The sequence below is a fragment of the Ixodes scapularis genome, unplaced genomic scaffold (assembly GCF_016920785.2).
Source record: "Ixodes scapularis isolate PalLabHiFi unplaced genomic scaffold, ASM1692078v2 ptg000069l_1___fragment_2___debris__unscaffolded, whole genome shotgun sequence".
NCBI lineage: Eukaryota > Metazoa > Arthropoda > Arachnida > Ixodida > Ixodidae > Ixodes > Ixodes scapularis.
The window spans coordinates 1,637-19,688 of NW_024609905.1; the positions used below are offsets into that span (position 1 = coordinate 1,637).

Consider the following 18,052-nt stretch of genomic DNA (forward strand, 5'->3'; position numbering starts at 1 on the left):
CCAACGAATAAAAATCTCGAATATTGTGATAGCTTTCCGACGACAGATTAACTAAACAATGCAGGCGTGTTACTGATAGAAGCTGCCCTAATTTCCTTCCCACTTAACCGACAGACCTGAAATTTTGTTATGCACCCTCTAGCATGACCACCAGCCTACCCTGTAAATTTCATTAATTTTAAGCCAAGGGTTGAAAAGTTGACCCTCCCAGGGGGTGTGTTCTCTAAGTTGTTCTAAAGCAAACGCCTAAAACAAATGGCATTTTGCACGCACATTCGTCAATGCTTTATTTTGGTTATTTACTTAAAATCTTTCACGGGGGAAGGCACCTGCGGCACGTGCGAGCGCAAAGTTTTTGGTTACGCACACGAAAAATCTATGGAATCCTAGCCATAAACAACTTCACTGTAATAATGCACATACCTGAGGATGGAGATGGCAGGCTATCTTGCCAAGGCACACAGTTGTGTTGGTCCGTATCCCCCCCTGCAAAAAAAAAAAGGGAGCCCATCACTCAGTTCCTGACACAATCGGCGTCTACCTCAACGAATGACACAACTGGAACGATTTTCATGTCGGTTTCATACAGTTTCCTATGCCTGGTGTGAAGCTACAGGTACAACTCTTGGAAGTGACATTGTATGTTGGCATTTAAAAGTCTGCAGCTTTTTGCCACAATGTGCAAAGAAGTGACAGCGATGGCTGTTACTGCGCATAGGAGTACACAATTTTATGCATTCCACTCCTTGTTTACTCGATCGCACACAACACAGCCTTGAGGTCACTAAAGTATGTAGGAAAATAGATGCACCACACAGATAAATCAACGTCCCTGCCCAAGACTAAACTGAGACGGGTGCCGTACAACTATCGCTGTAATAGCGGGATGACTTGCTCCAGCCCGAGGCAGGCATGAGACCCGTGGTACCGCTGGACGCACAGGCACGCCCACCATCTATCGGCCGAGGGGTGAACTACTCTGCTTGGATGTGGTCACGTGAATTGATGACGTCACAGGGTTTTCGTCCTAGCATGACGTTGCTCCGAATGAAGCTGGGAAGTCCTTATAACAGCTATTGCTTTAAAAGGAGTCGGTGTTTGGCATGTGGCACCATCCGATTTTTGCTTCTGCTGCTAGCAAATCAAATAAATTCTGAAAGGAACATTAGCATAGCAAGCAATCAAATGACCAATATAGTAATTAATTGAATCGGGTACTACATGCAACATACCTGGTCGTCCCTGGCCTGCAGGCGGGCAAAGTGCTTCATGACCTCCTCGTTGAGGTTGTGGTAGTTGAGCTTGGGTGCCATGTGCACCATGGCCTTGACCGTCTGCTCCCGGATGGTTGGGTTGGTATCCGAGAAGCCCTGGACCACGTGTGGGAACACCTCCTGGTTCACCACCTCAGGGCTCAGGTGGTCCATAAACTGGTCCACCTGGGAGAATGTGCACAGGTGGCGCACGCTGTTAAACAACACACACAAGTGGCACAGCATCTTATGCCAGTTGTCTACATAAAAAAAACATGATTGCCTTGATCCTGTGTATAAGGTCTAAAATAAGCAGAACGTAGACTAAAGCACCAAGAATATGTGCATGAAAACGGACATTGTGCAAATGGTTACTACAGCAACCGTTGCCGCGCTGCCACGTCAGAGTGTCAGCAATGGTTGCTATGGTAACTGTTACACAATGTTTGTTTTCGTCATTTGTGCGTTTGGCACTCGAGGAGATTCTATAGGGCTATGTATGACACTGTCCTGCTAAATTTAGCAGATGGTGGTCGCACGAGGTCGTCAATGTGACGTGGTCACATGACACCAACCCCATGAGCATGTCATGTGATGCCACTACTAAGCAGTCTTGGGTAGTAACGCGTTACTAGCAATGCATTACTGTAACTTAGTTACTTTCTTGGTAACTTGTAACTGTAACGAGTTACTTTTTAGAAATGTAACTTGTAACCGTAGTTCTATTACTTTTTTCTAAGGTAACGATGAAAGTAACGACGTTACTTTTGTCGTTACTTTCCAGTGTTTTACGAATAATATATCAGTGAACGAGTGCCATTTAGCCATTCCTTGCACTTTCCAAATCGTCCATTCTGACATTTCGAGTGTCAAGTTGGCCTTGCACAAAGTTGTGAATACGTTCTTTCTCGCAAGTGACGACCGGAATATAGCCACGTGTAGATTTCATGAAGAAATATCTTCTTTACGCACGCACTTGTAGTTTGTGACTGAGCACTTACATCTTAGTGTCTTGAAGCACTATCTATGTTGTGGTTTTTCTTTCTTCTATGTAAACGCTTTTTAATCCGGTTAATCAACCGTGAAACAACAATACACGTGGAGGGCACTGCGCATGTCTCGTATTTTATTAGCGCCACTACTCCGCACTGCGCATGTATCATATTTTGATTTGCGCCACTACTCGGCGTGAAAACTTTCAAACACTAACTTCGAGAAGCAACTGCTGCTAAGTTACAATATGAAGTAAAAAGCATACTTTTTAATTTTACGCAATAAAACGTTGTGAGGGGCGTTTTCTAGTTTTTTTTAAATTTCTTTTTGTGTTATAGAAAAGTAACTGAAAAGTAACGTCGTTACTTTTTAAAAGTAACTGTAACTGTAACGAGTTACTCTTTTGTTGCGGTAACTGTAAAGGTAACTTCGCTACTTTTTTCTGAAAGTAACTGTAACTGTAACGAATTACTTTTTAAAAGTAACTTACCCAAGACTGCTACTAAGTGAGTGTCCTGTGGCATCAGGTGACTTGACATCACGTCACATCACCATGCAGTACGACGTCATGACAATAGTGATGTCGTGCCACCCGACATCCCATCACTAACCACGTAACGGGACACCATGACCTAACAGTGACACTGCTTGACCGGACATCATGTCAAATAACGACAAAATGTGTTTGCCACAACGTAATAAAGACATCACGTGACCTAAGGTCCTGTCACTTGATTGCGCAACCCATATTTGCACCATGCCCATGATTAAGTGATCTACAGTCAGCAGAACAAGTTTGGGGGGCACAGAAGTTTGCGCAGTCAGACGAAAAGACTGGCTGCACCTCCTGACGGCGCATTGCCACTCTCAAGGCTTACGCTTTTCGCATGCACTTACTTTTGTGTTCGCAGTCACATATTTTTCGCTCGCTTTCATCCAACACCCACGAGATAACAAGGACTCGCACAAGACACCACGAAATGTTATCTGTAGCATGCGAGTTCCATCACCCATCTCAGTGGCCGAGGCAGACGCACGGCATGACAACTGACAAAGTGGCACCTTGTGTGCGTTGGATGGAAACAAGTAAAAAAAGACATGACTGCAAGCACGAAAGAAAGCACATTCTCAAACCGTGAATCTTAAGAGTGGCCGCATGCCGTCATAAGGTGCAGCAAGTAATTTCGGCTGGTGCTTCTGTGCCCCGAAAACATTTGCTGCTGACTGTAGAGGTGGCACCAACTGAGTGGCTGTTGTATACCCAAGTTATCATATTTTCGCAACAACCTTTCGTGATGTCCTAGACTTTGAAACCAGCTCATGAAAGCATTCCGCTTTTTATAAACAGCTGAATCAGTTTAATTACACTTTTGATGAGCGAGCTCTACAGCGAGTGAACAAATATAAGAATCGTGGACCTCTGGTTAATAGTAGTAAGCTGAACTGAAACCAGCACCTGTATGCAACCGTCTGTAATGCCGGAGGTACTTTGTTTGTACTGAGAAGGAAATTAACATTTGTCGATTCGAAAACTAAGCTTATTGCCTCCAAAAAGTTAGCTGGATCAGTATGCTAACTTAGTGTTAGCAAACTGGTTTTGTGAACTTTATAGCCTCAGCCGTACTTCCAGTCTCCTGTAAACAGCCAGACGTACCTGCTGCAGAAGCCTTGCCCTAGTTGCCCGGTCCTTGGACGAAAAGAGTTTGACCACGCAGGGGACAATCTTCTTCTGATACTCGTCTGCATCCAGCATCCGACCAATCTGCAGTGAATGGGACAAGCATCACTCTCAAAACCGAATGCACATCAAACTAGATATTGACATTATACAATGTTAATCTTAAGTCCCGCTATACACCACTTCAATGTTTACAAAGCCACGGCCCAGCGTGCAATCTCCACAGCCCACCGTCAGAAGGCGAGCAATGCACATGCCGTGCACACAAACAATAAAAATGGCCCTGGCCAAAAAGCGAGATTGAAATGGTCTATAGGTGGGCTTAATCTTTCAACCCTTTGTGCAATTCATAAACTGTCTCACATATCATTACTTCTGGTAGAGAGGTCCCTATACAAGCAAAGTCAGATTCTCTTGGTCACCAAGCTAAATTCTACTATTGAGAAGATTAGTGAAGTTCTGGTACCTGTTTTTGTTTCAGAGTGGTAATGTGGGGAATTGAATAGGCAGGCAGGCTGCCATTTAATTAAGATAATTCAAAAGAAAAAACGGAGCGCAACACAGAGAGGGAAGGTCGAGAAAATGTGACTACCATAAAATCCTGAGAGATAGACCGCCCAGCATCCGGAGCAAATTGGGTGAAAATAAGGAGTGGACTGACTTTCAATGTGCAATAAAAATAAAGTTGAAAAAAAAAATGCTGGTTTTAAATTTTGTGAGTTGCAAAACTTGTGATCGCAGCGAGGGGCAATGAACCAAAGGCGACTGTCCTTCCCAGTCAACAATGTTCTCTTATCCTCCGTCGTGGCCAAGTAACCCCTTCCCGCCGAGGTCACCATTGGCCAGGGCCCTGTAATTACTACAGTCAAAGCGCATTGCAATACACCTGGTTACAAGAGACATTTGGATATAACATACCGATTTGTGAAGTTTGGTTTGTTTTCCTCTATATACCATTGACTCAACTTCATATCTGCATACAACATACCGTAAAATACCGGGCAAGCGCCCACTCAAACTTTGAATGGGCACTTGTCTGGTCATCAATTTTACATATAAAATGGGCGCTTAATGTGGAATGGGCGGATGCACAATATTCTACGGTACCCCTTTTACAACAGACCGAAATCTTGGTCAAAATCAAGGTCTGTTATGACGAGCTAAGACTGTAGAAGTAAACTGTACTTCGGTGTTTTTGAGGAAAAAAAAAGCAAGTCATGCCAAAAACAGGGGTGGGTCATAGTTTGGGGGTGGCAAACCTCTCAGAATATTACAATAGTGAGTATTACAAAATGGTATTACCGTACAGTCGAACCCCGCTTCAACGAACGTCGCTTCAACCAAATTTCTAGTTCAACGAATATTTTTCGGTTCCCCGTCAACGGTCCATAGGAGTCAATGCATAAAAATTCTCACTATGGCGCACACTGTTTCTTGTGCCGTTCCGCTTGAACGGAATTTACAGAACAATTTCAAATTTGAAAGTTAAATTTTCTGTACGAAAAACAAACTTTCGAGCACTTTGGTGCATTTTGGCACATAAAATATGTCTACTATAAAGTTTAAATCAAGTGTTGCGCCACCAAAAACTGCCACTAACCGAAACCCGAGCGCAACGTTGACTGGGCGTGCAGGCCGCCATTACTCGATGGCGACAACGATGAGGCTGGCCTTTCCAAACATCCTTCGCTGTTGTACCAATGTTGGCTTCACCCATAGTTATTATAATGTACGCTAGAGGTTCAAGTGGCGCTAGTGTGCTGACGCAAATTGAAGCAGACAGCAACCAGTCGAAAATGGACTTTTGGTAATGCATTTCTATGGGAAAATGTGAGTGCATTTTCTCCCTGCGCTCGATCATAAGAGAAAATATCCCGAATAATTCGTACGTACTAGGTAGCTTGGAACACTTCTCAGTCAGGCCGACGAAATAATTGGTCAGTTACGGCGTTTTTCTTTAGAATTTGTTGCATTAAAAACGGTGCTAAAACGACTTCGTACGTGTATTTATGTGCACTGTCGGACACTGTTAGTGCGAACGCGGCGTCGGCGATTTCTAGCATGGGGGCTATACATGCCAAACGAACGAAGGACATCTGGAAAATCAAGAGCGGCGGACAGAACTACGCAGTAACACTGGATGAGTAACTCGCAGTGCATGTACGATCAAAATAAATTGAAGGCTACGTAATCTGTTCCGATTTTAAATAAATAAATACCGCTTTATTCTTTCTGCCCAGAGCGAAGCTGCTGGTTCTGCGTTCAAAATATCACCCGCGCGCTCGATAGCTTTGAGAACAAGTGCGCAATAACAGCTGCCCGGCAGAGAAAACAATACGAAGAGGCACCTTTCATAGCCCACGGACTTTATTCTCTACGTTCTGAAGGTTTTTATCCGCTCATGCACGACGGGATCATTTTCATATAGTGACTGACTGGCATATTATAAATATATAAGCATCACCGGAATGCTGGCGAGCCTTCCACACACTCTATGTTTGTTTCGATTGTAATTTTGCTTTGAATCGTCGCTTGTTTTTACAGACCTGCTGCGGAACACACGTTTGGGACTAAAATGTAGCGAAGTTAAATATCGTTCACTGATGAAGAAGAATGCACTAACTAAAGCAATTACACTTTTACAGTGTTAATCAAGGTACATGCTATTCGGTACGACCAAAATAACCAAAGTGTTCCGTGTTATTTTCCGGCGAAGAGACAAAATGCATGTGCGTTTTCCCATAGGAAAGCAGAGGAGCACCGCAAAAGTAGACTGGTTGCTGTCTGCATCAATTTGCGTCACGGAAGTCGCATAGACACTAGCGCCAGTTGAACCTCTAGCGTACATTATAATAACTCTATGGCTTCACCCTAGCTCTTGGCTTGATAATCCTCTGCTGCAGACTATCCAAAGCCGAAGTTCAGTCGTCTTCTTTGTTTTGGCGGTTGTCCTTTTCCGAGTACAGTACACGGGCTTTTTGGACAACCACCGCCAAGCAAAACGCAAAAGTTTTTATCTTTAGAAGATAAAGCTCACACCCTGGCCGAGGTTGCAAGTGGACAGCAGAAAGCTGTCATTGCGGAAAAGTTTGGAATTTCCCCGAGTTCTTCGTCGACGATCCTCAAGTTGAAAAATGCAATCGAAAAGGCTCTTGCATTGGGGGCATCGGCCAAGTGAAAGAAACTGACATTGTCGGCGCATGAAGAGCTCGGCAAGGCTATGTACACATGGTTTGTACAGATTTTTGTACTCTACCAGTTCAGGTATGCAATTTTTTTTGTGAATTTCACAATAAAAAATTTTCGCTACAACGAATTTTTTTTTGCGGACCATCAATTTCGTTGTAGCCGGGTTCGACTGTATATGGTAGGAACTGTTAAGTGAGTTGCATTATGTAACTTAACTGACTGCTTTGTCGCATTACGTTACTGACGTTACGAAAGGTTGCTATACCAATTATTAAAAGAAACTTCGCACTCATTTTCCAGATTTCCGCGGAAACTGACATTTGGGAACCTCATCAAATACAGTTGAACCTCGATGTAACGAAGTCAGTAAAATTCGCAATTTACTTCGTTACATTGAAATTTCGCTAAATCGAAATTTGGCTTTAGCATGCGAAAAAAAAAATTCCGAAACATTTTACGGGTATGAAAACTCACCGAAAATGACATTTATTTAGGGGCAAAGTAGTCCGCGAGTTTTGCTTGCGCCTTGTCCGACAGTAGCAGCGGCGTCGGCGGCGTCATACGGCGTTCGAGCGCCCAGAGCGCTTGCACGGCATCTTGCTGCCCATGCGACGCCGTGTACCTCCTCAGTACGTCCATTGCGTCGAGCACTTCCCGAGTGCTCGTGATCTCGGCAGTTTCTTCAGGATGGCGTCCAAAACGTTTGCTTTCTCATCCAAAGAAAGAACTTTACGTTTCCTTATGGCAGCAAGCACGTAAGTGAACCGCCCGGGTAACAAATAAAGCTGTTTAGTTTAGGCGGTTTAGGCGGTGCCAATGTTTCCAACCTACACAGCACTCTTGACCGCACAGTTTACTTGCCCCCTTGCGCCCACAGTGTGCTTGCGCCTTTGCTTTACATCACGCTCGCAAGATGATAATCGGTCTTTTCGGTCTTCTCCTAGATGGCACTGCCCGTGCGGTCGCGCGGTCACGCCATCACGTCGCTCCCCCGCTGAAGTTGGCTCCCGCGCTACCCGCGGTACAGTGGACTATGATGATCAGTGAATGTCAGTGGTGATGCTGTTATGCCGTGTTAACTTTTTGCTCGGCATTTTCTAGCCAGCCTCGCGGAATCCGCTTTGCCGCATGCCTCACCGGCGCTACCGGCGCCGCATCCTCGGGCAGCCTAGGAACATTGGAAGGCCTGTCCCCGTGAAGTAACCTATCAAGCGCTCGCGTTTGCGCATAATTTTTTTTTTTTAACCACAATTTTTTTGCGAAGTTGTTTTTTAGAGTTGATTTATTTATTGCCTTCTATGGCAATGGCACTTCGTTATATTGAAATAGCAGCAAAATAGACTTCGTTATATAGGGACTAAAAATACATGGGGTCTATGGGCAAGAAATTATGAAAAATAAAATACTTCGTTAAATCGAGGATTTCGTTACATTGAAGTTCGTTATATCGAGGTTCGACTGTAGTACCAGAAACAAAAGTGGCCTTAGTGTGGGTGTAACAAGTGAGTGAGAATTTCCCCTTGTGCCACTGGCACAGCTGTGTGATAAAATCAGAACCCAGCCAGTACTACATTAAACTATAACTACACTTTGATGAATGAGCAAGGTTGGCCATTTCCATCAAATTATGTGATTGGCAAATTAGCTCACAATCCTAATATTGTTGCTTTTAAAGATGTCAATATTAATTTAAGCAACCAATTTCTTCACGCTATTTACAATTGAATCGTAAAGGCTTGCCGCGCTCGATCATCTGTCGGCTGTGGTACTGATCTTGTTTGCTTATTTTTCAGTCTGTCTCACGTCTTCCTTGTTTTCTTCGTCCTTCTTTTTATCTTTGGCACGCTTTGATTGGCCGATCACGCAATGTATATTAAAGGGGCCACGAAATGAATCTTGGGCCAGGATAGATGAATTTAGATTGCAAGTTTACTAATAGCATATCGTTTAGTGGGCCAAAAGAAAGAAGGTAGAAAGAAAGTCAAAAGCCTGATTGTCGGTACGAAAATTTAAAGATATAGCGGACTATTTCATACCTTTTTCCCTTCGAAAGCTCTGCCTTTTCACTGCAATGCATCTGCGGTACCCAAAGCATGTCACCTGGCTCCAACGCAAGTCACGTGACACTCGACCTCACTATATTCCCTTCACACCTAAGTTGACAGTGTGGTGGGAGCTACGTGCTTTCCGGACTAATCAGCCGTCTTCTTTTTATCACCCGACCCCATTCTTCGAGCGTGGGTATGCGTGAGGGAGCATGATCATATAGCAAAAGATAGAAGTGTGGCTGGCCCAACGAGCACGTAGCTTCCACAGCATTGTCAACTTAGGGGTGAACGGCGTGGGAAAGAACTTTTGTCAGAATTTTGAGCGACGGGCTAATTTTGTAGGGGGAGAATGGCGATGTCCGGGTACACAAACAAGGGTCCGAGCAAGAGGGGAGTTCCTCCTCTCCTCCTCCTTGAACTGTTTGGTAAGCTGCACGCTTTGTGAGTTGAGTAGGAAAGCTAAGAAGGAAAAAGTTGAAAAATCGTTTCATGGCCCCCTTAATGGAAATGACATTAACCTACATTAACCTTGCTGTGTGATAGAAGTATAATATCCTGAAATTCATTCCAGTGGCCCACTAAAAGCAGCCTGAAACAGGGCTTAGGCTTGAAGCGCACCTTGAACAGCGGCGTGAGTACTGACGAACCCGCGTCCCCAAACTCAAAGGAGTTGATGAGCTGTGGCAGGATCTTGTACTTGCACACGTTGGGTGGGAAGTTGTCCATCATGGCAGGAAGTCCCGCAAAGAAACGGTTCTTGGCTGTGCTGTCCTTGATCTAGAAAGACACAAACACAAGCTGCATTCAGGGGATGAAAACCAGTGACACAATTTTTGAGAAAGTCTCAGGGGAAAATAAAGTGTACTTTGAGGTAAGTAAGAACAGCAAGTGATGTCATATTCATAGTCAAGAAAGCACCTTTTAAAATACCGGGCGATTCAAGAAGACGGCAGGCTCTCTAAATCGACTGGAAAATTCGGCCTCTTAACCTATCGCGCTACGACTTTGTGCAGCGTTGCCCACAGATGGTGCATTTTTTTTTGTAAAATTTGCAAAGAGCGAACTTACCTGAGGAAAAAGTAAAGAAAGAAAAAGGCTTAGCTCCTATGGAAACGCAGCGACGCCACCGGTCTGCAAACAACACGGCGCGGTTTGGCACGAGAGACAAGAGATGGCGCAAGCGGTCGCGACGCCAACTGCCACCAACGAACGAGCAGACGACGCCGAGAGCTGGCGTATTTATCAGAGAAGGAACTGCAGTTCCTTGTTGTTACCGCGCCTGTTTTTGTTTCTGCGACTGTCGCCGCCTGCGGAACGCGCGCCGCTTTTGAGTCGAAAAGATTGTCTGCTAAAGACGCTGGCTCTCGGCGCTGTATGCTCGTTCGTTGGTGGCGTTCGTTGCGCCATCTCTTGTGTCGATGGCCGGCAGTACAAGATAAATAAATAAATAATCATGTCCTTAGTATCAATTCATATAAAGTAAAAATGCAAACAGTACGAACGAAGCACACTGGCCCAGAAATTCGATCCCCAACAAACCTGTATCTCCTCGATAAAGAGCATGGTGTCCACAAAGCTGTTCTTGAGGAACCCACCAGACGAACGACACCGGGTGACAATGTCATTTGGACTGGGCCGAGAATTGCAGGTGGAGTTGGTTAGCTGACTGTATGCTGATGAAAGGGGCTTCGGGATCTGCAAGCACAAGTTTGAGCACTGTAAACTTTGCTCTCAATTCCTTCCATTCATCCAATAACCTCAAACACGAATTGAGCGAGTGTGCATTGAATGGCGTCTCAAGATCACCGAAGTGTGCTCAGGAGAGATTGAGACACATGATGGAAAAAGATAAACTGACATAGACACCCCAAAAAAAGATTATTTTAAAGGAAACAGTAGGTTGTGGCATCGGAGCATAATTCCCCTTCTTTCCAATGCAGTCAGCCAAACAGACAAATGTTTCAAAATATTTGCAGTGCCTACAAAAATCTAAAAAATTAAATTGATTTTTTTAGCACTTTAGAAGCTTCTGCAGGCTGCAAAATGAAGACATAAAGGTAATACGATAATGAGCCGACAGATTTGAAAGTCAGTCAAATATCTGAGAATTTTAACACTTCAAATGCTTCTGCTAGAGCTGGTAGTTGGCTAGTATCAAAGTTTACAAACAAACCATATAAGGGCCACACCCCCATTATTAAAAAAAAAACAAAAAAAAAACGAAAATTATTTATGTATATTAGCTGCACCCACACCCTTTACCCAAGGTGTGCCGACCGCTTCTGCAGTCTGGCGAAAGCGGTCGTATACTGAGCTCGCAGTTCAAAACTTGAGTTTGGGTCTGTGGTTTGGAACTGTCCAAGTGTGGCAGGCTCGGAGAGGTTAGAACATGTTCAGAGGGGAGGCCAGCACATATTGCGTATGACTGTTATTACAGTTGGCAGGATTTTTTTTAGTCACGAGTTCATGTTACACAGGATGAATTTTGCAGACATCAGTAGTGGATCAGCGAAATTTTTGAGACTAGTATTTTTACAGAAAGCCATACATGGAACGTGTCTTGCTTTCTTTATCTGTTCCACGCATGAATGATCATAACCCTGACACGTTCTACGTGCAAGACCTATGTTCACTTTCCCTTCCCTCTTGCATGTCCAAATTACTAGTTTTGATACACTTGGCACAGAAGTCAATATCTTTGATAGTGAACGCTCATTTAAAGCTGCCCTAAGCATTCAGCGTTATTAAAGTCAGTGTGTTTTTTTTCTTTTTAGCATCAGTGTTATTTTGTTGTTTTAGTTTGTTTTTAAAATGTATTTGTGCGTACCAGCATTTAGGCTTTGGCTGTTCCCGGACGCAAGAAAGAGAAAATAAAGGAACAGACAGATTTATGCGCTTGTGACTAAAGATGAAACAACCTTAACCTTCACTGAAGGTTACAAAGTTGCACAGCTGCCATTCAGAAGAAGAAAACATTTTTACAGAAAGTAAAAATCATCATTACTTTTGCATTCCTAAAAATTTAAGAGTTAAAAACAAAAACCAGGACACTAGACTTCAATACTAAAAAAAATAAGAAATGACAACACACTTGGGAAACATCATGTCCGGCTGTAAATTTCAATTATGTCATATTTCCCCGACCGTGATGTGCCCCCGATTCTGACGCGCACCCAGTTTTATACCCCAGAGCAGTGGTTCTCAAATGGGGGTCCGCGGACCTTTCGGGGTCCGCAAAGGCATTCTAGGGGTCCACGTTCATCAGTCAAGCCCGGCAATGAAAGTTTTTTTTCGAGGTCGAGAATAAATGTTAAGATTTTGGGCGAGTTTCCTCGTGTGCATGTCAATAAAAAAGGTCTACTCTACACTAGCCCTTACTTAAATCCATTTATTCAATTATTATTATATTTACCCTATACCTTCCCCCTCCCCTCACCCTGAACAGGGTCCTCCATCATCTCTGCCGATCCACAAGGGGTCCGCGAAACATTGATGGTTGAAAACCGCCGCCCCAGAGCAACGCTTAAAACTTACTCCCGATTTTAGTTCTTGCCCTGATTCTAACACATACGGAGTTTAAGGCATATTTTTCTTACAGAATGGTGAGAGTTAGAATTGGGTAAGTGCAGTAAACAGCCGAGGATGAGCCGAGGTTAGTGCAATAGCCCAGCAAAATTGCTTTTTAGTGGCACATACCTTGCCCGGAGATTCGAGGGCCGAAGCCTTGGGCAGGGGGCCGTTGAAGGCTTCCCAAATGAGACAGCCAAGACCCCAGCTGTCGCGAGCCCTAAACAAAAGGAAGATAAAAAAAATGTTTACGGAGAAAACAATTACATTTAATCATTCAAGTGCCCTTAAAGGGCCACTAATGCGCTTTCTGAAATCGTCCTTTCACGGCGTGAAATCAATCTATGTGTCCTAGCATCCTAGAAAACCCAAAATTACAATACGTGTGGCATTTTTCCATATTGAAAACTCGACCAAACATACCAACAGACCCCCTTTTCCGAGATATATATCAGAAAAGTGATGTGCTGCCAAGTTTGATTGCATCTATAATGGGGAAGAAGGACATGCATGATAGTAATGTTGGATTATTTTAGGGCGCTTATGGCGCATAGATTAAGTTGACGCCATAAATAGACAAACCCAAAATCGACTTTAGTGGCCCCTCTAAGAAAATTATGGTTTGTAATGTGTCATAGTTTTTCTTTGGAACTGCAAACAGCACAATGCGCTTATACTAAGCCAGGTGTAGTAAGGTAAGGCACTACCATGAAATCCCAAATGAATGCCCCCCCCAAAAAAAATTACAGATACCGGTTTTCTGGCATGTAACACGTAAAATTAAAAACACACAAACTATCACAACCTCCAGCTAATTCCCACAAAAAGCAAAGATGCTGGGCTTCCAAACTGAATGGATTAGAGGGAAATGCTGGACCATGCCTCCAATGGGATTAAGCGCACTTGATTTTAATGCGATTGCAGTGTAGCAGTAAACACAATAAAAATTCACAAAAACAAAGAACTGCTAGAAGCGATGTCGATTTCTTATTTGCCATCGTCTTTATCACCATAATCACGTTTCAGATTCACGTGTGCTATGACTAGCGCGCCGTGGCGCACACACCCGCCTTTCAGCCCGAAAACATGCAACCCTAAAGCCGCAGCTACAATGCCGACAGATTGTACAAAGGAGTTTGCGGACACTGTGCGAGGAGTGTTTCTTCCACGTACGAAGGTCCTCTCACGAAGCATACATACGTATAAAACGAACATGCTGCAACCATACTTCGGGCACGTCCGTAGATAATGCTGTCCTCACACATGCAGCAAACACCGTCTCTGATGTACAACATGGCAGCAGTGTGGCCACGGCTCGAGACCAAGCGCCTAAGATCACCGAGCCTCAGGGACCGTCGTACCACTTTGGTCCGGGCTTGGCCCTTCCGGAAGAGGGGTTGGACAACTCCGGGGGGTTGTAGCGGTCCAGGGAGGGCAGCGTCTTGGCGGGCGGGGCCTCGGTGGCCGGGCACATGTAGTCCACGCCTCCAATCTTCCATTCGCCCGCCTTGTCCACGAAGACGGACGTCAAGCAGATGTTGTTGTGGCTCAGGCCGCAGTCGATCGTCAGGAACCCCAACCCTTTCTGTCAGATGGGCGCGAGACGTGATTACGAATGGGGCGGCTGCTCGGCCTGCCAAACGAGTTGCCAAAATACGCCGCAGAGGCAGTGCTACGGTGCACGTAACACGTCTTTATCTGGTGTGCTAAGCATCCTATGCCACCCATCTATTGAAAGTGGTCCCAAAAGTGGCTAGGAATTATTAGCACCCTCTCCTGGCAAGTAGAAAACGCTTGCCTAGCGGATTCCTGTGCCCCATGCAAGATGCGAGCTATCTCTCCATGTAGGTATGAGGCGTGGCTTTACCAGTGGGACCCAGAAACAAAACAACAGTCTATGCAGTAGAGGCATTTCGGGTGCCCTCCCCCTCTGAAAATATTAGACGAAAAGCTCCGGGGACGAAAGTGATGGCAAGAGTTTATTGGGACCGCAAAGGGGATCCCGCCGGTTGATTATCTGGAAAACAGCAGGACAATACCGGCGAATATTATGCACACAACGTAAGGGCGTAGGTAAGCTAGTGTATACTAAATATTGTGAAGCAACTGGAGTTCTGAGTTTTTCGGGTAAATCGGAACTGACAGAAGATTTACTGGCGAGTGTTTTCGTATGTATCCGACATACACGGGTAAATTACTTTCAAAATGTAATTCGATTACAATTACTTTGATTCAAAAGCAGTTTAACTACAATGACAATTACTACTAGATGAAAAGTAATTAATTACAATGACAAATTACTTTTAAAAAGTAAAGTAATGCAATTACTTTACAGTTACTTATTACTGGGAGCGACCCGACTTGGGCCATATAACTTTAAACAAGTTGTATGGAATTCAATGTATTGGTTCATTCCTTGCACAAATGTTTGAGGAGGGTTAAGTATCGCTGCATAAATGTTACGTATTGTGCTTTCCTTTGATGAATTTCATTAAATTCACGATGGAACTTGACAGTTTGAGGCAATGAACTACTTCGTTCTTATATCTTTTATAAATAATAATAAATTAGTTAATATGCTAGAAGGTACCAGATCGCTAAAGAAAAAAAATGGGTTGACAGAGTTTTGTTAGCCCGGCAAAAAGAAATGTGACAATTAGTTTTATTTATATGAACATTTTACAAGTGTTAATATAAAACTAAAATCCACACGCGCTAATAAGACCGCATTCACATCATATATCATGGTGCTGTCAATTATTTACATTGAGTTGAAATTATAATGGCTCAGAAATACAGGGTGTCACAAAAGAAAATTTACACGGTCTTTTTTACCGCAAAAATAAACTAGGCATCGCCGAACACTCATTATCCGCCAAAAGGTAGAGCTAGAGGTCACAGCCAGATGCCAAAGTTTCAGCCCGATCCGATAACTTAATCAGGAGTTATAAGTGATTTTCTGAAAATTTCAATGGGAAAATGGCGACCGACGGAGTTTTTAAACACATGGGGCTCTATGGCACCAGAAACCGAAAACGGGCAAAAATGGGCTCCATTTTCCCATTGAAAATTTCAGAAAATCACTTATAACTTTTGATTAAGCTATCGGATCGGCCTGAAACTGTGGCATCTGGTTGTGACCTCTAGCACTACCTTTGGGCAAAGAATGAGCGTTCGGCGATGCCTAGTTTATTTTTGCGGTAAAAAAGACAGTGTAAATTTTCTTTTGTGACACCCTGTATAGAAGAAACGAATGGGGGGCTCCCGAATCATTGTTAAGAATATTCACAGGTGCGAGGCCGGTCTCCAAAATGCTTATGCAAAAAATATGCGAAGTAAAACCAACAAGAAATAAACTTCAAAATAGTACAAAGATACAAATATCGACAGTACCGGAAAAGAGACGTAAAAAACTGACAAAAAAAAAAAAAACCTTTATAGACAAATAAAATTCCCTTGCACAACTGAAAGCTGAAGCTCAATTTTTTTTCTCTCAATATTTTGACATGTTTACGCTATTGTTTTCTGCACGCACAGCAGACGGCGCAACACGGCGCCGTTGAGGTAGGCGCCAAAGATTATTGTCTCTCAGCCCAGAGTGTAAACAACAAAACAACAAACAATGCGACACCATTTAGGTTGTGTGTGTGAGTGTCTTTGTGCGAGTTTTTCAATGAGAGTTAGGCCGCTTGTGCGAGCGCTGAGGCTTTCAGAGGGGTTCATTCGGCGCAGCAAAGCTTTGCAAAAAGTAATTGTAATTGTGCCCGAAATATTGCATTTACTGACACTAGAAAGTAATTAAATTACAATTCCTTTTGGGCGAAAGTAATTATTACAATTACAAATTACCAAGAAGAGTAGTTTAATTACAGTAATTCAATTACTGTAATTGAATTACTACCCAAGTATGGTATCCGAAAACACAAAACCCTTTTTATAAGCTAAGGCAGTAAATATGAGCCACACTTGTCCAGAAGGACGGCTTTCATGCTGTATGCTGGGCTGGGGAGGCATCGAAGGGTAACGGTGGCACAGAGAACAGCTGGAACAGCACCGTAGCAGCGCCTGTGGCAGCTGCGCAGCAAGAATGCCAGCGAGCAGAGCAGCTCCGTCTGCTGCATTGTGTGCCCCAAGAGCACACAACACACTCCGAGAGTCGTCGCTCGACCGCTCCGCCACCGAGACCAGAAACTTCGAGTCCCAAATATGCGAATGCTCGCTATTTGCCAGGGGAAGGGGCAGTATGTCACAGGAGTCTGTGTGCCATTCTAACGGATGCTGCGGCCCTGGCAGTCTGTCGTGGAAGTTCCGGCAAAAAAGAAGAGCGAACGCAAGTGTTGCCGTCGTCGAAACAGGCGTCTGCCACTTTCGTATTTCCTCAGTCTCAAGTTGCTTCACACTGAATATTCTGTCAACATTCTCTGCAAAATGCATGAGGCCATTATGGAAAAACGACAACGATTGGTGACAAGAGGCATCCTCCTCCTGCATGACAGTGCCCTTGTTCCCAAGTCTCGTTTCGCCCCTGCGGTTATTCGAGAGTGTGCATTCAAAAAGCTTGACCACCCACCCGGCAGTCCTGGTCTGGCCCCTAGTTACTTTTTTACTTATTTATTTTTTATCTTGGGTTACCCCGCTGTGCCCAAGGGCATTTTTGCAGGGGAGGTAGGGGGGGGGGGGGGGGGAAGGTACATAGCCAGTCGAGAAGGTAGAAATACACTCATGAATATGTATCAAAAAAAGAAACAAGGAAATGCAAGCACAGAGGAAAATACACTCAAACAAAAGCGAGCCCGGAATAAGATAAAAGCCACATTGGTTGCTTGCATACCAGGTACCTGCCAGATAACAACATCAGCTGGGGAAGATATGCGCTAACAGCAATAACAATAACTCTCGCTTGTTGCCTGACACATGAGTAGAAAACACAGATGTGTTAACTCGTGTGTGATTATATTCACTAATCTGAAGAAACACTTCAAGGGAACAAGGTTCAATGACTTCAATGCACTGCAAAGTGCCATAGAGCAGTAGCATGATGAGCAGGAAGAAATTTCTTTTATTGTGAGGTTTCAGAAACCTTCCAGGCAAATGGGAGAAGAGCACTGGTATAAAGCGGGATTATGTTGAAAAATATTTTTTTTTTCTAAACCCTGGTAGTTCTTTTTACGGAAGTTGTAAAAGTTTCTGATCACCGCTCGTATGACTTGTATAATGTTAGTCTGAGAGAGACTGAAGAAGAGTCTTTGGTGAGCAATGAACCCTATAACAATCAACGATATTAGATCTTCGTTGTCTGCTGCTTTATCCTTTAAAATCTCATC

At 43.9% G+C, this 18,052-nt stretch overlaps 1 protein-coding gene across 1 annotated transcript; it reads right to left on the minus strand.

Moving 5' to 3' along the window:
- Window positions 1–423: 423 nt before the first annotated feature.
- LOC115329514 (N-terminal kinase-like protein) lies at window positions 424–14,307 on the minus strand (the record flags this gene model as incomplete). Its single annotated transcript, XM_042287644.1, is given in 7 exon segments — window positions 424–486; window positions 1,233–1,439; window positions 3,901–4,008; window positions 9,780–9,938; window positions 10,701–10,856; window positions 12,858–12,948; window positions 14,090–14,307. Coding segments are annotated over 7 exon segments (897 nt in total), but the record flags the coding sequence as incomplete, so codon positions are not given.
- Between the last annotated feature and the right edge of the window lie 3,745 nt (window positions 14,308–18,052).